The sequence below is a fragment of the Aquila chrysaetos genome, chromosome 12 (genome assembly GCF_900496995.4).
Source record: "Aquila chrysaetos chrysaetos chromosome 12, bAquChr1.4, whole genome shotgun sequence".
In the NCBI taxonomy this organism is placed as follows: Eukaryota; Metazoa; Chordata; class Aves; order Accipitriformes; family Accipitridae; genus Aquila; species Aquila chrysaetos.
The window spans coordinates 20,944,291-20,966,612 of record NC_044015.1 but is presented as its reverse complement, the minus strand read 5'-3'; the positions used below and the strand labels follow the sequence as shown (position 1 = coordinate 20,966,612).

The 22,322-nt window shown below is 36.6% G+C and overlaps 1 protein-coding gene across 3 annotated transcripts in view; it reads right to left on the bottom strand.

The window, feature by feature from the left end:
- OLFM3 (olfactomedin 3) overlaps positions 1-22,322 on the bottom strand; it is a 67,985-nt gene that overhangs the window by 5,772 nt on the left and 39,891 nt on the right. The window contains exons 1-4 of one of the 3 annotated variants that reach the window (XM_030033755.2): positions 18,055-18,387; positions 13,186-13,332; positions 10,521-10,676; positions 6,486-6,705 (exon numbers count right to left, since the gene is read on the bottom strand). In XM_030033755.2, the coding sequence (XP_029889615.1) occupies positions 6,486-6,705; positions 10,521-10,676; positions 13,186-13,332; positions 18,055-18,183 (652 nt within the window). In that variant the 5' untranslated portion in view covers positions 18,184-18,387. Of the gene's footprint in view, positions 1-6,485; positions 6,706-10,520; positions 10,677-13,185; positions 13,333-14,527; positions 14,653-18,054; positions 18,388-22,322 lie in introns of those variants that run through there. The other 2 variants (XM_030033757.2, XM_030033756.2) reach the window with 2 other exon arrangements.

Below are 22,322 nucleotides of genomic sequence, written 5' to 3'. Positions count from 1 at the left end.
CAACTGACTCAAAAAGTGACAAAACTCTTTTCAGCATACCAAAACAGAGCATCTTGTAAGAGGCATGAAGATTCTTTTTTTCTCCTGCCCTACAGTATGTCCCATCTTTTCTTTTCTTTGTTCACTGAACAGAAACCCATAAATACCTATTTGTGATATAACTTGATGGAACTGGTATTTAAAACTAAGGAGTAATACTACAAGTATTTTTTCCACATATGATAAGCCATTCCCATTGTAGTGATAATTTATATCCCACCAGCAGGTTTCTGCTGTAAAACACAGGAACCTGAGGTCTGCTGGCCTACTTGCTGACAGCATGGGCAGTAAGAAGGAAGCAGCAGAGCTGTCAGTGCCCACTGTAATTCAGTTCACACTTTATTCTGTCAAACCTTCAGACAGTCCTCTAATGCAGTGTTTCCAATATTTGATTGGAAGTTAAGAGAATCAAGTGAATGCAATTAAGAAAACAGTAAAACTAATTTTTCGTTCTTCAAGAGACAGGTGTCATTGTTTTCCCCAGTTCTGTATTTTGGAGCCCTATCTTCAAATATGTCCACCCATTCATTACAGCGGACCTATATAAATTGGCAGAATTGGGATCATTTATGTTTTGTTCATTATAAAGTAGCAAGTGTGCTGTCTGTGCTGAAGTATTATTGACTTACTAATACAATTAAATAATTTACTCCAGATGAATATCACACCATTTTGATGACATGTTACTACAATATGCAGTTTATCAATCTAACACTGAAATAATTAGCATTACTGACTTTATAAAGAGAATTCCCTTATAGATTGCCCAAGCCTGATCTTGCATTTGATACAGAACTTAAATGAATGACAACTCTTTCAAGAGTAAAGCTCAATATAATGTTTAACAGTTCACTGACAAAGCAAGGTGAGTTTTCTGTGTGGTTGTAAGCACTTCCAACTCTGCATTCAGTGCAAGAAATTTTACTCACTCCTCCACCAGAATTGCAAACAGCTGCTTCTTTTCTTCTTAAGTGTAAAATGTGTTGATCTAATCCCAGCCTACATTCTTAGCTGCAGAATGAACCTTATAATTTTTTGTGCGGCTATATTAAAATTGATCTGTCATGCTGAGATTTCTTGCTAGGGAATGGTGATATTAATATACTGAAAGGCAGGATCATTTACTTAACAATTTTGTGGCATGGCAAGTTTAGGGGTCTGAAATTAAAAAAATTCCATTACTTTCCAGTTGAGACTTTTGTCTAGCTCATTTTATACGTAGGGAAATAGAATATAGACAAATGTCGTGTGAAATGGGAAACACTTCTGGGCTATGAATTTTCCATAGCAGTGAGGTGGCTGAGAATTAAAACTGGCCTATGCTTTTTTTTTTTTAACATGGCCAAAACCTTGTTTTTTCCTTTTTCTTTTTCCTTATCTTTTCTTTTCTTTTTTTTTTTTTTTTTTTTTTTTCCTGGCAGAAGGGAACATATGAGGATGTGGAAATAACTCTTGTGATGGTGGGAAAGCTTTTTTTTACTGGTTGAAAAGTTTTGGTTTATAGCAAACCTCTGCTCTTTAATTCTGTGACAGCAGAAGGACCAGATGCTAGTGAGAAGGTAGGTCAAATACATCTCCATACTAGCAAATGTCAGGAAGTTCAGGAACACTAAGAAAAAAGAAAAAAAAATAAATCTATGTCTAGGCATTTTTTCCACCACTAAGAGGTTCAGATGGGGTTACACAGAAGAAGAGTGGGATTTTTAGAAGCATTCAGTATCTTTCCCTTGACTTTGAAAGAACCAGCTGCCTACATTAGAAAATCCCAACCATAACTGATTGTGGTAATTGAAAAATCAAACCTCTGAGTGTTTATCCATCCTAAATTGAACTGTACAAGGAACATCATATCATGCACAATCTGGGTGTTTATGGCTTGATTCATCTCTTGTAACAGTTTTGTACTGTGGACTCCAGCAAGTTTGTTTGTGATTTCCTGTATTTATTTATATTAAGGAAGTTGTTGAGCAGGAAGTGACCATTAAAAACCAAAGTAGATGTACTACTCCTGTGGGCTGGGAAAGTCTATGGGGCAGAACGCATCTGAAAAGCTGCTCCAAAGTGAGCAAATACCAGGAGAAGGTTGTGAGAGACCAATTGGACAGGAGCTGTTTTGAAGTTAGCTAGGAATAGGTAGTTGATAGTCCCAGTCTCTGTGATGCAAATCAATATTGATAGCTGCTATATATACCAAGTGAGTGTATGATTTATAGAAGGACTTGCAAGGGAAAAAAATCAAAACATTCTCTCGAAGTGTTCATAAGCATCATTATTCTATTTATTGTTGGTAATAAACGGGAAAATGAAGTGAATATTTTTTTCAGTGGTTGCACGAATTACTTCTAAGTGTTTTACTACTTGCACTTTTCTGCTTATGGTCAAATTTGTCAGAACATTGTAATGTGAGGAAATGAAGAATTAGTTCTTACTTAATGGGTGTATGTCTCTTGTCCTGCATACTACAAATCCAGGAAGCACTATAGTCTAGTTATTAGAGCTTGCTGAGAGGAAGCCTCTGGATTCTTCTGCACGTGTGCAATGACTTGCCATGTAATCTTTGGGAAAGTCATTTATCCTCCTGGGCTGCTTGTTCCTTTGTCTACAAAATGAGGATAACAATATATATTTCTATTGCATAGCTTCGTACTGAATGATATTTGTAAAGTTCTTCAAATCCCAAAGGGAAGGATACTTTGGAAGTACAAGTACCAATGCAATCAGTAAAGTAATCTCATGCCTGCACTAATACCTCTTCTGCCACTGATGTAACAGCATTTCTTTGGATACATGGAATACTCTACTTTTGAACTTCTAGCAAAAAATGTTACTGTAAAATATTGTTTAGATTCTACTTTATAATCAGATGTAGCTACAAATGAATCCAATGTGTATCTACTCTAATTATTTCTTCATATTTCATAAGCAACATTTGACAGAGTATTGGCTTCTATGAATGCTACCCATATAATTTTTTTCCAATTTCATAAACACATTATGACAAGAATAGGAGGGTGTGAGAGACTGAAAGAGTTAATGTCTCAAACATTGTGGTGGGGCAAGTTCTGCTTAAAGACAAACCCTGCACAGCAAGGAACCAAGGTGAAAAGCCCATCAGCTCAGACATCAGCAACAGGAGAGGGAGGGCGTGCTGGAGGGTGCTCAGCTCCCTGTTCTGATAAACTGTTCTGATACAAAGATCAAACAATGGCAGTGTCTGCAGGGAAAGAGAAGTTACTCCCCAAACGACCCCCAAGCCCAAAGGCTCACAAACTGCTCATTAGCCTGACGAGTTCGGGTGCCTGCCTGAAGCAGGGGCAAGGATGATAAAAGGACACAAACTGAAGCCCCAGATGCGCAAGCCCACCAGAACTGGACCCCTCGGCTGACTGAACCAACGCCGGACCCAGGACCGGTGAAATCTTTCTCTCTCTGTCGTCTTCTCTCTTTCCTTTTCCATTTCCACAATCCCCACACCTCATCCCTTTAAGACATAAAACTGTTGACCAAGTCTGGGACTAAGAGTGGATCCAGCCGCCCCTGGGCCCTTCTCTGAGGAGGAGTCTAGAAAGCAAGGGGGTCTGCTCTGAACCTCGTGACTCAACGGGAGGGATCTCCTTATTCCCTGGATTGATGTATGTGGTTACCCTGGGTTATACAGTTTACAGAAGTAGTCTTATGCCAATTCCTGTTGTGAGAAACCCTGCCACCTACTACCATGCCTCCCCAGTTCAGTTTGCTTCTGTCATGAATAAAATCTTTAACGGATCGTTTGGTGTTGTTTCACCTTAATTTAGCCTGAGGGAATTTCGAATTAAACACGACTCCCTGGTCTGTCCGGTCTGGGTCATGACAGAGGGTCCCAAGCGTCCTGTGCAACCTGCATTCTCTTATAAATGCACATGCCTGACATGACTGCCAGCAAAGGACGCATAAGTGTATGTGAATTTGTGGTGTGTGCAATCATATGCACTCTATTCCTACGTGTTTAATTGGATGCACCCTTTTAAAGTTTTGTGGACAAATTTCTCAGCAGCTTCAGCCTGAATTTTCTCTTATTTCAAAGAGAAGGAGGAAGTTTCAGTCATCACAACTGCTATGGTAATCATTAAACCTCAGTGAGAGTAAGATAACTGCTTACTGTAAGTTAATGAGTATTGAAAGTGTTGCCAGTGCAGATGGAAGATCCCTTTTAAGTGGCCAGGACAATATAAATAATGCATTATATTGCTGAAAAACACCTGCTAGGGAGAAGAATGGAAAACAGCTATTACACACACTGGTTAGATAATTATATTGTGAAATGTAACAAAATCTGTGAAGAGTCAAGCCAGATCCTGCGGCACATTGGGGCCAGTCTGCCTTCTGTGGCCATAGGCTTCTGGCCATCAGATTGGCATGGACGGTCACAGCTGGATCATCTCCAGTGTGGTGAATGTGGCTGGGGAGAAGGTGTGAGCATGAAAGCTGTTTTTCCTTTATGCTTGTTGATCTGAGCACACAGCACCAGTTTCAGGAGTTACTCACAGTAAGCTTAACTGAAGCTGTTTTTGCTTTAAAAGCCACACAGGGGTAGGCCAGAAATATAGCCAGTCGATTAGTAGGCAAGCATAAAAATCATTTAACCATCTAAGACCAGGGAATAATGCCAATAAGGATGAATAAAGCTGCATTAGATCTTGAGAAGGCCAAACGCCTTTTAATAATGGATGTGCTTAATAATCTATTTCATACAAAAAATTTCTCTCTATTGTTAATATAGTGGTTATATAAATTAATATATATAAAATTAACATAATTTTAATAGTGTTTTTTTTTTTTTTTTTTACATTAGTACATCAAGAGAAATAGAATGTGTTGCAGGAATTCAGGATAGATAGGAGCGGAAATGTGGATGAAAAATAGCGAAATAACCCCTGTGAATACATCTAGTCATTCTGATGTATAAAATGTATCTTATACTGCAGTCACTTCACTAATCAATGTTACAAGAATATGCCGTAAAAGCAAAGAAAAACAAGATCCTCGTTAAAGATAAGTTGATGATCTTTTGGTGTCTAATAAACTTACTGGAACACTCACTATCAGAAAATACTGTCTATTTATATGGATTTTCTTGCTTGCTGTGGGATTGCTATGCAGCCATTTTCTCCTGACTGCCTCCTGTCAATGCAGTAATGTGCTATTATGTGTGTGTACTGAGGGGAAAATAGGATCATAAGAAATTTCTGTTTGAAGAAGTCTTTCATGTATTTTAGCCCAACATCACTGTGTTATTTCTAGCGTAAAATAAAGAAATTGAAAATAAATAATTTAAGGGCCTAACCTAACCTAGATTTTTCTCATTCCATCGCCTCACAAAAATGAAGAGGCACTGCTTATCGAGTTAGTAACATATTTCATGTCATGTGTAGCATTTAAAAGTAAACATCCCACACCTGATAACTAAGATACCAACCATGGGACTGAAACCTGGAATTTCTAGTTTATTCATGTTCAGTGTTAACTTACCAAGTGTTTATTTCTCATAGAGGGGCTGGACTGTTAGCTGTAGCAATCCAGATTGCAACAGTGACCCATTCAGGAGTCTCAGAATGCATGGATGAGTTGGGGAGGGGGGAGACTGCATTGTGATTGTAAAACAGGTAGGTACTAATTATCCCTCTTTGGGTAATGGAAGTTAAGGCTGACACTTCATAATGATACTTCAGGCTTTTAGTTTTGGTAGCTGATACTGACCTAGTGCTGATTTTCAGAGGTGCTCAACATTTGACTTTTTTTTAACTAAAGCCAGCATGTAAGCACCCAAGATGGAGGCTGCCTGATTTAAATCTAGTGCAGTGCTCACAATGGATTCTTGCTATGCTTCCTACAAAAATCATGCTTTGTTCCCTTAAATTAGGTGTAATGCTTAATTATGTTGTATTGCAAATTGGAGAACGGCACATCTCTCTTAATGCTAATATTACAGGTCTAAAGACAGTACAGTCAGAGTGGCCTCTCGGGTGTCATAGCAAGACGACAGGGTTGTGATGCGGACATCTCAAAACTGATTCTAGTCTACTTCCCACTAAATTTTTTTTCACACTGACGTCCCAAAGATGACCCAAGTAGCAATGCCTGTCTGACCTTTTTCGAAAGAATATTTGTAGCTCTCCAACCACTTGTAAACCTCTTAGATTTTAAAGTTGCTGTCTGTTATAATTTTCCATCTTAATTCCTTCTGTATGCAGTAGGGCAGATCATTACACAATATACACTGGTGCAAATTTAGAATGTTATGACTGACCTTAGGTTGAGTAACTCTTGACTTTTATTAGGGTAGCACAGATCAGAATATAATCCAGTCTTTCATCAAACAAGAAAAAAGAAAACTTTATCTTTCTATAGAGAGACAACTAACAATATACAGCCAAGAGACCAAATTTGCCATGAAACTGTTAACTTACTGAGCTTTTTCATGCAGTCTCGAAGCCTGGTTTCTAAACTGAGTACGCGCTGGTGTAGTTCCTCATAGTCATAAGCACCAATTTCTTCCTGAATCCCGGTGAGGACAGTAGACAGATTCCTAATTTCCTCCTTGAACTGTGTGATTAATTTGGCATCAGTTTTGTATTGCTCCAGAACTGGGATCAGTGGCAGGAGCTCATCCATCTTTTCTTTCAACTCCTGTTAAAGGCAATCAAATGTGTATTAGAGCAGTTTAAAGGAGTTCAATCCCCTAATTCACTTTAATGTAATATTTATGCCTGATTATTAAAATGACTTGAAAATGATTGATTTTAGTTACAGATCTATTATTAGTGCATTGTGAAAGTCTTAGAAACCCCAGACTTAATGGTAGTAAGCAGTAGATAAAATGCATGAGAGAATAGTTTCTCTACTGAAAGTACACAATTACCTTCCAGTGATCTGAACCAAACCTGCTGAAGGTCTGACTTTCCATCCAGAAGATATAAACCTCTGCTAAGTGCGTCTTTCTTGAGAGAAGGTGATTAGGCCTGAACATACAGTGACGTTCAAGGAGGTCATACCTGTTTTACAGTGCTGTCATAGTGGGCGAGCTGTTAATTTCTATTTCACTCCCTAGAAATACTGAATTAATTTTTTTTCCTCAATGGCTGTTGAACACTGTTTAGTTCTGTTCTGGCCACAGTGGTATATACCTCTTTCTTCTGAAGTAAAAAAGTCCATGGTTCTTAACTGCACTTTGTATTTGTTATCCTGCTGCATCACTAGGCTAAAATAAAATAAGGCTCCACTTTGGAATCTTGGATTGCCTCTTTCTCAGACTTTTGCCGAGTCTCATACTTTGAGAATTTGGCTGCTCATCTTTCATTTCTTAGTTACTCTTCTAAATGCACTTATCATAGGGACTTTACTAAATTTAAACTAATTGTTTGAGGTTGTTTTTTGTTTGTTTATTATTCTGTAGAAAACCTCAAAGAATCCTTGCAGTCAAAAGGTTTTGCTGTACTGAAAAGCAGACGGGTTTGTCCCTGATGTATCATCTGTATATAGAGATTTGCATATCTTTTTTATAATTTGAGGAAACAGCAGGACTTCCACGAGCAAATGCCAGAGAGAAATGAGGAGATGCAAGGCTGGACAAAACAGGGCAAAGGATGGAAATAAAGATTTGTTAGGTACTAGCATAAGGTGGTAATAGAGATTGGGAACAGATGAGGACACAGGGAGAGGCTATTGAAGTGGTTAAAAAATAAGTCCTAAAGAATAGCTGGAGTAGTCAGCAAGTTGAAAGGGAAAGCAGAAGAGAACTAAATGGAAGCCCAAGCACAAGAAAGAGGTGCAGAAGCAAATGTGGTTAGAGGTTAGTGTAGTCACTGAGGTGTGAGAAGACATGCATGTATAGTTTGTTACGTCACTTGTATTAAAGGATGCAATAAACAGGGTAGGACATTTCCAAAATAAATAACATGATGATGCCAAATGCATTTTTGCTAAGGAGATGTGAAGGAAGCTGATAGGTAAGGTCAGCATTTGAGCTGCTTGAAGATCTACCTCTGAATTTTTGCCTCTCAAACATGTTCTAAGACAGCTTCAGAGTTCTGCAGTCTCTCTTCATCACCTAGCTAATATATCTGTACTGTTTTAACAATTGCTTTCATATTGGAATTATTATTTACTCAAAATAAAGACTCATGTATTGTTAGGAGGTATATTTTGCACATAGGTCATCTTAATAGCTAGAAAACTGCATTTTAAATTATAAGCATCATTATAATCATTATAATTATATATCATTATAAAGGGACTTGAGAGTATTGGGAGTTCTATTGGTTCTGTTCTCAAGGGGTCTTCCAATTACATTATAGTAGCAGAATTACTGAAATGGACAGAAAGAAGTGGAGAGTCTTTTTGTTTACAGTTAAAACTATTTTTATTTGACTGTTTTTAATAAAAACTTAACTCGAGCCTACTTTATGCCTGTTAAAATGAATAGTTATTTTTTCCTTGATGACAAGGAGAGTAGATTTTGTGACATAGAAAGCAGAGCTCCAGAAGACAAATTTTTTGTTACTTCATTTTGAAATTATGAACTTGGGCTTTGGTTCTGTGGGGCAGTGAGCTGCCAAAAATCATGGGTAAACCATGGTGGAAAAAAATGCAAAGCTTGCAAAAACTCAGAAAGATAAAACATGTTTAAGAGAATTACTGAAGGTAACTTATTCCTGGTAGCATTTATGCCAGATGAGGTATCATTTGAGCAAACTGCTGGAACTTTTTGAGGTGATCAGGTATCTCCTGCCTGGCATAAATGCTGATTTGACCGAAGTATGACTATATGCTCAAGTGTGATCTGGATCAAATGTGTACTCTTTGGTTCTCATCAACATGGAACCACAGCATTAGAATATCTCACTTCAGTATATGATATAAAGGTGGTTTTCATATTTTCATGATAAAGAAAATAATTTTATTGGTTTCTGCTGACAGTCCTAGCTTGTTGCTATGATGAGTGGTACAAGAACTAATTTGTATTGCAACACAGATGGGTGGTAGACATATTCTGGCACTTTGTGCCTGCTGATATAAGGGGTTATGCCATATGCAGAATGAGTCTCTTTGTCTCAGGAAAGATAAAGCACTGGAATTTTAGTAGATCAAATTTCAGAAAGCCAGCAGCATATTGTATTATGTTGACCTTTTAAATTACCTATAACTTGATTGGCTGGAAATCTGTTTTAAAATCCTGGCAAACTGTCAAACTGAAGTTAAATGACTGGCCAATACAAATACCGAATATTTAAAAGGTTAGGGTACTGCAGAAATCTGCTACCTTTGACATCATGTATCAAACATTCAAATGTTGATATTTTGTTCCCAAGGCAAACTATAATGAGAATACAGAATATATAATGGCATTATACAAATGTGTTGTTGTTGTAGCAATGAGTGATGAAGGGAAAAAAAGTGGAAATGTTTCTTACTACCTGAAAATAACTGGAAGTATGTGCTCAAACTCTAATCTACACTAAGAATGATGACGTAAATAAAGTTTGGTTGTCAGATCATTAGCATACTTAATTCCTGATATTATTAAGACCCATTGGATATTCAGTGTCTCTGAAAAATAAAGTAGACCCCTTAGCTATGTAATTGTTTAGGTATCTAACTTTAGCAGCAATTAGAAAATTAAGTCAATTTTATGTGAACTTTCATAAACACTTTAAAAATATATATTTGGTTAACATAATGTAATCCTCAGAATGTATTTTCTAGATCCTATTTTGCTGTCTTGCAGTCTTGAAATATCAATTTATCAGACTTGATATTTAAAGAACTTAAACATGCTCTGGTAACATTTTTTCCTTAAGAGTACTTCAGATAGTTTTTTCAGAATACACAATGCTATTTTGTAATATCTTCAACCCTCCTTCCTCACAAAGGATTGGCTTGTGGTTTTTGTTGTCATTAAAATTCCTTAGAAGTCTTTTTTTGATCACACAAGTGTGACTGGGAATGATTGCCCTCCTCCCCATCCCAAATTCAAAATAGCAAACCTTCAGACATGAAATTAATCTTAATTGTACTGGATAAAAAGTACAACAACCTGATTTATTATAGGCTTTCTTCCCTTCAACTGCAGTAAATGTCAGGCAACAGTAAAAGTGCAGAACTCTCTAGCTGTTTGCCATTAATTCCATCAGATCTCCCCATTTTTCACTGGAGCTTGAATGAATATAAATTTCTCAGTATGACATACACATTGATACAGAAAAAACAGGAATCTGTTTATAGTGACATTTCTCTAATGACTTAATAATAAATAGTTACTCCCTCTTACAATTAAATTGAACAGAGCAAAAGATTATCATCATAAAGGAAGATTTATTATGGTTTTTTTTTTTAATGCTGCTCTTGTATGAGCATTTCAAGCTGAGATCTTAGCAGTCCATGCATTGCTGCTTAGTACGTTGCTTCCAGCAGGCTTTCAAAGTTATTGTTAAAATAAAACATACCTGAAAATGCTTTGTCATTAATGTCTTCCGATCATCTTCAATTTGCCGAAACTTGGCCTTCAGCCCTTTCATTTGTGTTTCCATTTTTAAAACGTACTGGAAATCCCTCTGAGTCCGTAGATTTAAAACTTCAATAGATTGGGACATATTCTGAACCTGTTAAAGAAGAACACTCTCTAAATGCACTTTTTGTTGCTTTACTTTTTTTCCTGGTTAGGTAGTTAAATGTCAGGCAATAAAATGTGCTTATGTCAATGCTTTAGTTATGAGTCATTTATACCACGGTATAGTTTTAAATTCCATAACTGCGTGACAGTACAAAAATTTGGAAACAGGGCTAAGAGAGGACTATCAGCAGCAAGACCTTGAAGCCATTAAATGATTTGGACTAGCTTGGAGGTAAAGAGAGAGATCCTTTCAGCACCATTATCAATGGGTTCAAAAAAGGCTGTTAAGCAGTAGAGTCTACCTTGACACTTGTAGTAGATGCTGACTGTTCTTCAGGATGTGCTGTACAGCACATGTTTCCTCCCAAGAACTTCAGGAGGGACAGGGCTGAGATTTGGAGATTTTGGTTAGTGTGAACAGCATGTTTTTTATTGCCTGTAGGCATTTATATAATAATTCAGTATAAGGAATTAGTAAGACTATCCAAAGATAAGCTTGGGTGTGCCCATCATCAAATAGGTGTTTGCTCATGATTTTGTAGGTAGATATAAAATTAGAAATTTTATCCAATTGTCTCATTGGTAGAAAACCACATTTTTTCACAGATGAGAAGTAGTGAATGTTCAGGTAACTTTCATAGAGCAAGTGACTTTGTAGCTACAGTGAGCACTTTTACCACAATGAGGGAAGAATAACTGCCTGCTAGAGTAAATTATACATATTTTTAAAAGTATCTGTTATAGAAGCAATGTTTTTGCCAGTCATAAAAATGACACATTTTGCAAGTGCAGTTATTCTATTTCAGCAAGTGTTTTGTTTTCCCAAAACATGGAAAAAAGTAGACTACTGTAAATGTATTAGGCACCATATTGAAGTTTTGGCTCAAGCAAAAAAAAAAAACCCAAACCCCAAAACCTACCTTCCTCATAAAAGACAAACCTGGCAGTATTCCTGTTGTTTGCAAGAATATGCAACGTTTGAACAGATATTCATGTTTGAGACTAATATATTTTGACCTACAGAATGTGTGGATTCAGGAAATACTCTTAAAAATAGTATACTTTAGTTATTGCACAGTTCCCATTAGGAGTTCTTAGAAAGTGTTTTTAATGAAAAAAAGTAATGTTTCTTTTTTCTTTGCTTTCTAATTATTGAAAGTCCTTCAGGTCTTAGAAGAACTTTGAGTATTTCCATTTGGCAGAAGATGCATTCACGTAGAGGCTCTAATTAAATGACTGCATGGACTTCGTGACGCAAAAATATGGCATTACACACCCATAATTATGCAGTTCTAATCATAAGAAAATAGCTTTTAGAGACTGATGATTTAGGTTCTTTTCTGTGGCAGCTCAAAACCTGTTGAGATCTTAACACCACTCCAGCTCCCACCCCAAAAGAAAGTACAATTTTTTTTACATTAATATTTTAGTGTTTGGGAAATATGCTAGAGCAAAGACTCTGGGACCTAAAGTCTTTCCTCTGTTAAGTAAACAGACAGCCTGAGGGGAGGTAGCTCCTCCTCTGTGTGCTGGTTCATCAATGTCCTCTCCCTGCATCTCATGCTATGGGCTCTGTCACAACCTGGAACTAAGTCCCTGCTGAAGTTCATGGAGGTTTAGGGAGGGAAAATCTGCGGGGATCTGGCACTATATTAGCACTGGAGTGATTTTTCTATAGCTAGAAAAATACTGAATATTGTATGCTAAAAAATGTATTTTTAAGTTTACATTTTATGTTGCTTTCTGCTGCTGTTCAAACACTCTCTCAGGCCTCAGGTTCTGTACCCCTAGCTGTGATACAATAACTATAACCTTGGTTACTTATACAGGGGATACAGAACAATAGTTTCTGTTTTCATGGTTGCAGCATTTTTTCCATTGTTGTTGAAAATAACACTTCACTGGTTTTACTATAGAGGCAATAGTGGATAATACTGGAAATAAGAATGGGATTGTTTGGGGAAAATTCGCACCACCAGAAAATAAATAAATAGTACTATTTGAGGAAAAAACAAATGAAAGAAAATTAGAACTGTTTCTCTTCTGTACAGCACGCTTCACAGATGCTGTCATGTCTGTATCTCGTTATTTGTTGATAAGAGACAAGGAATGACCTTCAAGAGTCTCATATGATTGAAGCAGAAGCTGTAGTTTAAATCCCACAGCAACTAGTTGGTTTGAGGTAGGATTTGTAATTGTTTTTACACAGAAGAATCAGCCCTGTCTGTGTGTAAGGAAGAATTTTGGGAAGAGTGAACAAGACAGAAGATGCACCTTCAGTTTGCTAGATAAGTGGCTTGGGTTGGGAAAGGTGTGATATAAGGAAAATAGACAAATAATGATCAGTGGTGAGAACACAGGTAGGCGATGTACCCTGAAGAAATATTTTTATTAGATAACTCTTCAGTACTCCATTATATATTAAATTTAGAGGGAAAGGAGTGGATTTCCATGGGAAATTTAGTGATCAAAAGGAGGAATTTGCTGGGAAGACTTACCTTCTCTAGCAGTTGTCTGAGTTGCCTGCTTTTGGCATCTCTTGAACATAGGTTTTGTTCAGGTGCAACAACAGTGCAAATGCAACGGCCATCAGGATCCTGGGCGGAACTATAAACTTGCCATCCTTCCTTGGGGCTAATCTGAGTCTGTAACAACAAAATAATAAAAATAAAGGGAACTGAACTGATTTTTTTGTTGTTTGAAAAACCACTACCTCAGAATATTTTTTTTGTTTATTTTTGCAGTATACGTTTGCAATGAGGTTCCTCCTAGTCAACATTTCTTACTCTCTTAACTAATTAGACTGGTGCTTTCACACAGTTTTGTCATATCTCACACCTTCGTAATAGTTCTCCAGTCGTGTCCAGCACACCCTGTTTCCAGGGTGGATGAGAACAGTTTTCTGCTTGTGATTCAGCACAACCTAGTTGATTTAATTCTTTGCAAAGGGATGTTACAGTTTTTCATCAGCAGAGAACAAACATGTCCTTTCAGCCTGAATGACTTTTACTTTACACTAATGGAAACAACAAAGACATTAAAGCACAAATATAAAACCTCGAAGAGATAGCACAGTGTATGTGACTCGCGCCCTGGGAATTGGCTCAGAAGGTATTCGGGATGTGGGTTAGCAGGTTGGCTCTTAAAGATGCAGCGCACAGAAAACTGTTTTCCATTGACTTCTACTGCACGTACACCAAAGGGAAAAGAGGCTTGCTGCAGGGTAGTACTGAAAAGCATCTGGTTAGTCTAGATGAACGGGGGTCATGGCAAGCTTGGCACAGTGCAATTAAGACATTGCACGTCCTTCACTGGGACAGAATAATTCTGGAAATTCCTAACCTGTTCTTTTTTACAGCAACCACAACCAAGAAAGAAAAGCAAAAAATCATGTTTGCTTGCAGAGCAGGCTAACAGTGCACTGCATTTAAAGTTTGTGTGATACCTTGTGAGACTAGGTATCTGTCTATTTAATAGGATGTATAGAAATACACAGCATAAGAATGAGGGAAAGTGATATAATTAGATGATTGAAAAGATTCAGGTGATGGAATTAAAAGTAATGAACAGAAGTAGTAATTTTTTTACTTTCTTTTTAAACTGTAGTTTAAAGTTAATATTATGCATTATTCTTTTCTAATAATATAGTCCTGACTACTGAATTTCATAGTACAGATGCGATTGAAGTAAGTTTGGTCTGGACACAGCTGGAATCAATTACTAGTTATATTATAAAATTGTACTCAGTGTCAGCACAGAGAGCGATTATTTAAACTGGCAAGCTTTGATATTGATGCTTTACTGGCAGCTTAGTCCAGAATAAGTTGCAGAGTTCCTCACCTCAGAAGAGGTGCAGTATCTCTGTAGACTGAGGTTAGAAAAGAGCACAGACTTTTCACAACAATGGCTCTTCTGAAGAAGTCATTGAACATAGCAGTGACCTCTTCTACTGCAGTTAATTGAAAGATCAAAATTGTATTGTTCCCCTGTTTGGCAAGGAAAAACAAACTGTCATAATGTAGATGGCTATAAAAAGAGTAATCTCAAAAAAAAAGATGAACTTGCCTTAGAGTTTGCTAGAAAGGCATATCCAGAGTTCAGTGCTAAATTATACTGCTTCTATGGCATTCTCTTCACCTTAATTTTTAGGGCAAAGGGAATCTAGTTTAAGACATGGAGAACAATAAAACCTAAACAAAATTATATCTGCAGAGACAATTTAAATTGGTTTTGAGCAGCTACTAAAATTGCAAGCTTGAACAAGTGAAGCCTATCAAGGCCGGTAACCCTTGCGAAGTGTAAGCTCTGTTCACTCCAGTAGTTTCCATGACTCTCTGTAGAACTTATGCCCAGACGGTGTTGTCATGCAAGAGCAAGGAAACCAAATTTTTGTTGAAGTTCAGGAACACGTTCGGGAACCTGGAATTTGTGATTATAATTCCTTTAGGACAGAAATACTTAATATGAGTTTATGAAATATTGTGATATTTGAGCCTTATACCTGCTACGTTTAGATTGGTAGCAACTGGTTTTACTGCATTCAAGTAAGTTTTCTACAGTGGAGAATGTATGAGATACCAGGATCATGCACAGTCTATAGTAAAGCCATTATAATCCAGGCTGTGTTATCAAAGGTATTTATGTGTTCTAGTGATGTCATGAGTGCGTGTCTTGGCTTTATCTAAGGAAAAACAAAACAAAAAAACCTTTATTGATTAACTTAGCAGATATTTTCTTACAGAGTCTAACATATGGCTTGATTTTAAAAAGTAACTGCTATTTGGGAAAATATTTCTCGTAGTGAGAGACTGCCAGGCCCAATACGAGTGCATGGTTATTGGCTGCCAATGCATAAATAAGCACTCACATAGTACTCCTACAACTTAGGCTACAATTCTTTGTGGTATTCTGTGGCTCCCTGTATTTGGGCCATTAGGGTTCCTTCATCAATTAGGATGGGTCATATGAGTTATCACAGAGAAAAGCAAGCCCGTGTGTGTAGGTGCACTTTACTTTTTTTTTTTCCCCACTGTTATTTTTGACATTTAATCCCTACCTCAAGCAGAAACTGCTGTGCCTTGCAGGGAAAGAGCTAGAAGGCATCAAAACCTTACAAAAGCTACTGAATCTACTCTTCAAATGCAGGCTTACTGCTGACAGGCCTTAGTAAACAAACAAGAAAAGAAATAACAAGCAGAGAACAGCAACAATAATAAATTATGCTAGTTCTTGAAAATCTGGGGAAAATGCAGGAGTCCCTACAAGACCAATATTAACCATTGCCTTGGCAGGCTGCTGTGCTACAGACTCAATTCACTTACCTCCAAAAGATTTATTTTTTCATTTGCACTTTTATATATTCTGAATAAACTGTTAAGAGTTACCTCCACTGATACTAGTGACAGGGCAAATGGCAGTACGTATGCTTAATACAGTTGCTTAAATATAAACAGTATTTTTTCAGTTTGTCTTGCAATTTCAATCCTGGGTCTGGAACAGAGCTCAAAAGAAGAGGCCTTTTCCCTGACCCTACCTCCTTGTACAATTCTTCTAGCTGAAGGGAGTAAATTGGGAGTTTTTGGGTTTTTTTTTTTCCTGGTACAATATACAAAATTTATGAGCTGTGTACGTGCTAGGAGAGAACTTCTGGAGAAGTGCATGTGCTGTACTGTTCACTGGACAAGCTGCCAGTGGATAACTCTCGATGGCAGTTAAAAACCAGTCAGCGATGACCTCGGTATTACTGAACACTTGGGACATAAAGTCTCTCAGCCAACATCTAAAGTTTAGAGAACGGTAGCAGATTTGCAGTGCTTGGTTTTATGCAAAAAGAACTCCACATGATTGAAGTTCATATTTTTTTTTACTTGGCAGATGTTGCCAAGCTCAGATACTCAGGTTTTTACGATTGTTTCCCCAGCTCTACTGGCACTCCTCTTACCCCTCTTGAAACACAAAATATGCATATACCTCCAACTCAATGAGTGCAAAGAGCATTATTGAAATAATACTTAGGAGGCATTTATATCAGCAGTGCTCTGTTGTAGCCAAGGGAAGCATGACAGTTTACACTACTTGGGAGCCGAACATGTTAATCTATATAAACACACTGTGTGTGTGTGTATAAATAGATATATGTGTACTATAATAACTAGTGTGCATCTCATAGTTACTCACCTGCAACTTTAAACTTGGATTTAAATGTGATAGGGAACTTTATTACTTGTAATATCATATTGACACAAGAACTAGCAATATATACTGTAGTTCAGTGAGCACAAGTTACATTTAAGGAAAATAAAATAGAGCTTTTCCTTGTCTTCTCACCTTCTTGCTGCTCTAAAACACAACAGAATTCTTTCTTACAACATCTTTTAATTAGTTTTAAAGTAGTAATATTTAAAGTCTAAATGCAGTGATTTTCTGCAGTAATGTTTTTCCTTCATGCATATATTCAATTAATTAAACTTTGATTAGTAAATGCATCATCTTTAGTTACAACTAAAAAACAAAGTTCTGAGTATAGTGAACTACTGTACAAATAGTTAAATTTACATTTTACATAACATACTATTATGTAAACATCTGATTGCAGTTACACAAAAAGATACACAGAGTGTTTTACTAAACATTTAGGAAAATAGTGTTCTAGTTTAATTTATGAATACCAGTATAGTGTTCCCTCTTGTCCAATTAAAGAATTACTTTCATTTTTAGGCTTCTCATGAGTAGTTTATCACAGCTTTTCTGTAGGTCTTCATTAACAGAGGCTGCTGTGTACGAGCATCAAGGATACAAAGTGATACTTGTGTCATTTGTATTATTCCCATATCAGCCTTTCTAAAATTCTGGCACCCAACCTCCCAGTAGCAATTTTATTTTGTTTCTAACAGCTGTTTATTTGCTTAACTGTATGCTGATAAAGAAAAATAGGAAAGAATCAGACCCCTTGCATATCGTAGTGAATAGCGAATATATAATATTATTCGGACAAAAAGAAACCTACTGCCAGAGGTTTTTTTTCTTAATAATTCAATACATTTTTCTGGCACGGTAAACAGGAAAAAAGTCTAGACAAATAAAATGACATTGCTGTACTATTTTTAGCATTTCATGCTCAAGATGAAGGCATTTGTTCTTAAATATTTAAGGATGCTATTTTAAAATCTTTCCTTTCACAGTAAGACCACAACATGCTCACTAATGTGCAGTTTTATGATGCCCAAAGAGAAGCATGCATTAAGTGATGATAGGAAGATTAGTAGCTTAAAAAGAGATTTACAAAGAGGCAACAAACTAAAGCTTTTGCTGCCACTTAAATACTACTTCAGCATTAAGATGGCTTGCAACACATCACAGCTACTTACTAGAGTATCTGAAGTGGTTATTCTGGTGGTATTTAGTCCTACCAGAGATGGGAGAGTTTGGGACATCCAGTTAGAGATCATTGCCATGGTACTAAGAACAGCACCAAGCTTCAGCAGTGGAGGACTCATTGCTGTGGAGCTAATGAGTTTTCATAGTGACTGATTATCAACCCAGTGCAGGCTGGCAGTGAGAGGCGTGACTGCAGCACACAACATCCACAGCATGAAAGGAGATCAAGCTACCCAGATTTAATCATCCATTAAAAACACTCATATCCTTATTTGCCCTCTGTCTTTCTGCTCTTACTAACAAATACTTACGACTATCTTATGCTGACCACTAAATACACAGTCCTTTCTATGCTAATAATCATTGCAGTTTCTCGTGGGAGAGCGCATGGGTGAATTACCTCTTTATAGGTGCTAGAGAGTCAATTAGCACTTAATTAGTTCAGTCCTTGCAGAGTGGTATGTGTTCCTGTCTGAAATGCAAAAGTTCAATCACAAACCCAAACACAAATAACCCCCCATTCCCCATCACTGCTTTGGTAGAAATATGCTCAGGTCTGTTTCTAAATGTGATACTATACTGTCCAAGTGGATGGGGAAGAACTGTCAGCCTGCCCATGAAAACACCAGAAACCTTTCTGAACCTTCCTTGATTTGTTGATCTCACATAAATTACAAACATCAGTGACTTTCTAATTTGCACAGCTTGTCATTATGATATTTGTTGTTCATAAAAGAACATTCATGTTTCTCAGTGTTCTTGTTAGTTTACAAGTTTTTATACTGAGAATTACTGCATTACATCCAGGGCTGGCAGACTCAGTATGTCTTCATTGCTGTTTGGATGGGAACAGAAGACAAATTGTGGGTTGCTCATGTAGCTTTTTGAGACTTCTTTTGGCTCTAATCTCCTTTTAAATCTACTGTTCTCTAGTGCTGTAGAATGATCTCCAGGTTCAGTAGCAATTTATCTTATTCATAAATTTAAGAAGTGTAGGGAAAAAAAAAAAAACACACCAGAAAAAAAGAGTGTAGAAATCACTGTGCCGTTGGGGTAGTTTTACTTTCTTAGAATTATTTTAAAAAGAAGGTATGCTGAGCAAGGGTTTCTAACAGCAATCATTTTAGAGAGAACTTGCTTAAAGGTTTGCAGAGAGATAGACTACTGTATTTTTCCCAGAGGCAGTTATGCACTTTGTTTCTGAATTTGCTTCCAAGAGACTATATTTTTCTTAAGGAATTTTGGTGGTTTGTATGAAGGAAATCTGTAGTGAAACTGAAGGGGTGTATTTTTATAGGAGTGTGTGATCATGAACGCATTTATTAAAGTTACTAAAACCCTACAAACAGTTTTTCAGATTCTCAGAGCTTGTACACCAAATTCAGGCTAGACTTTTCCAAAATTAATTCAGCATTATTTCAATAAATCTCTGCAGTTTAATGAAGACACATGGAAAATTAATTTTTTAAAAAGAAATTGAAAAACACATTGAGAGCTATTATATAATCTTATAAGGAGTCTTCCAGCAATAGAATACAGAGAGAAATTCTGTGTATTCAAGTATTATATGTTTTCTGGGAATTACGCAGTAAGGTGAGCTGTGAAATGTTTCCAATACTCAAAAAACCTAATTCACTGAAGAGATGCATTTGAAAACAGTGAAAGAATATGAGTTTGCTTATATATGGCTTCTGCACAGAAAAATAAGCTTTTTGCTAGTTTCTCTGTATATATAGATATTGTAGTAAAAGACCTAAATATGAAAACGATAATCAGTTAAATACTAAACTTGTTGTAGTTTTATTTACCTGTAGCCTGTTGAATGAACACACTTGTTTGCATGCATTTTGACTTATTTCACATACTTTGTCTAACTGATACCAAAACTCCTGGACAAAATAACACAAAAGGGCCGTTTTAACCAGAGAACTCTGATTGCTTTCAAAATATGATCTGATAGTTGATTATGCTGATGTCTGAATAAAAAAACCACAGTTTTTTTGCTCAGTTCCAAAAAAAGTATCCCAGTACAAAAATGCTGTACTGGATCAGTCTCCTTGATCCATTTAGCTCCTTTCTCTACCAATGGCCAACAGTGGATGCTTAAAAGAGGACTGTAACAGGAGAACAAACATATAGTAATACTTTTCTTGGTGTAACCTTCCAGCAAACTGTGGTACTTATTGTGCCAGAGGTTGTAACTTTGTGTTCAACAGTCTTTCATGATGCTTTCTGCCATGAATTTCTCAAGTAACTTTTTAACTCATCTGTACTTTTAGGAGGCACAACATCCACTGGCATGGAGTTCCACAGTTTAATTATGTCTTGTGTGAAAAACATACTTACTAGAAGTCATGATTAGATTGCAAATTTGAGAAATGCTGTGTTCAATCCAAATCTGCAATTTTCCATTGGGAAACCTTTTTTTTGAAAATTATAACCTTCATCTACTTCCAACAACCAGAATTGCTTTCAGCTACTTAATGGAAAAAACCCTTCATCAGTTCATTTGGATACTGCAAATATGGTAATCAATCCCATGAAACAACTCAGTTTTGTTAAATCTCATAACACTGTTGATGATACCTTTTGAGAGCCAGTGGTGACTCTACCTTCTGTTGTTCTATTGACTCCAAAGGAGAAAAGTAAACATAATCCCTCCCCTCCTGACTGTTTTAATCTTGGAGAACGTATATTCAAAAGACAATAAAAGGCTTTTCTGAAGTCCAGATGAATAATTACTGCTGATTATCCTTAATCTAGTGTACTGTCAACTCCTGCAAAGAACACTGTTTGTTTGGTTATTATGATTATTCCTAACAGATGACATGCTGCGTGGTTCTTGTGATACAGTATTCATTAATGTAGTTTAGAACCTTATTTTCTTCCAACTAGTTCATCTGCTAAAGAGAAAACCTGCTGACGTGTGATTCACAGTATTGCTGCTAGATACATCTTTAAAGAGCATAGCAGGAGATAATCCTCTAGCACTCTTGGCTGGTTATATAAATTAAAATTACCGTATAATTTGTATCTGGTTGATATCCCCATGGTGCTGAAGTTAGATTCCCCTATAACTGCACAAGGGCTTTAAAGCGCATTTGCACTGTAGTGCAGGGGTGATGGCAGGTTGTAGAGGTGTTTGTGAGTCTTCTAATGCAGCCCTAGCCTAGGGACTAACAGTAGTGTAGCTTACACTGGAAAGCTGCAAAACTGTTCTTCTAGGACTGTATGTAAGTATGTGGTAGCTGTGTCCTATACTGCTGCAAATTTAATGCTAAACTTGGGTTTGCTTACATAGGCTACACCTTTCCCCTAGATAGGGACATTAGTTGTTCAGTGTAATGTCAATCTTCTATGTATCTAACATTCCTCATCTCACGCACCCATTTGTCAAATAGTTGGTTCAGAGTAGTATTGCAAAAGAAGACATATGTGGGAACAGAGACAGTCTCTGAAAAGTGGAAGTACTCACTGGAACTATATTTTGTTTGTGTTCTTAGCAGAACTGTAGAAATGTCCCAAAAACCTTTCTGTTAAAGAACTACAAATTTAAAATAATTTTAGCTGTATTTTGCCATAAATATTTGGGTAGATTAAAAAATGGCAAGCAAATAGAAAATTTTTGTGAGAGCAACACCTGAAATCACATACACAAAGATCTTACCAGAAGCCACAGAATAACTGAATAGTTATTCTCATCTTGTCTCATTAGGAAGTAGAAACAAAACCTTATGATCTGTGTTTCATTTTAGCTCTGTGTTTTGCTTTTGTTTTTTTTAAAAAGGTGCAATTTCACATTTCTAGTCTATGATAAACTGCTATGAAGTAGTTTTCTGAACAAGAGCTAGAAAGCAACAGTAGTTCTAAAATCTGAACATTATTCTTTATTACCCTGACATTTCTACTGGTATGATAACTGCTTCTTTTCATAGCTAACTACTCCTAAACTCAGTAAAAGCTAAAATACTTATACAGAATAACTACAGATGCCATATTTTGATCTTACATAAAAGTATGTGAATCTGTAATAAAGTTGGTGTTGTTAGCAGAGTTACTGTATACCAGTTCTGTAATATTCAATTATTATATTATAAATTATTAGGGGCATTAAAGGTATTATTAAGGTATTGTATGAATGGCCTTATTTGTTGTTATTATATAAGAAGTTGGAGACTCTTCTAGTCTCTGATATTTACTTTCACTTTGAGATCCTGTTGCATTTTGATGTGGGTTAAATAAAGTCTAATGTATACAG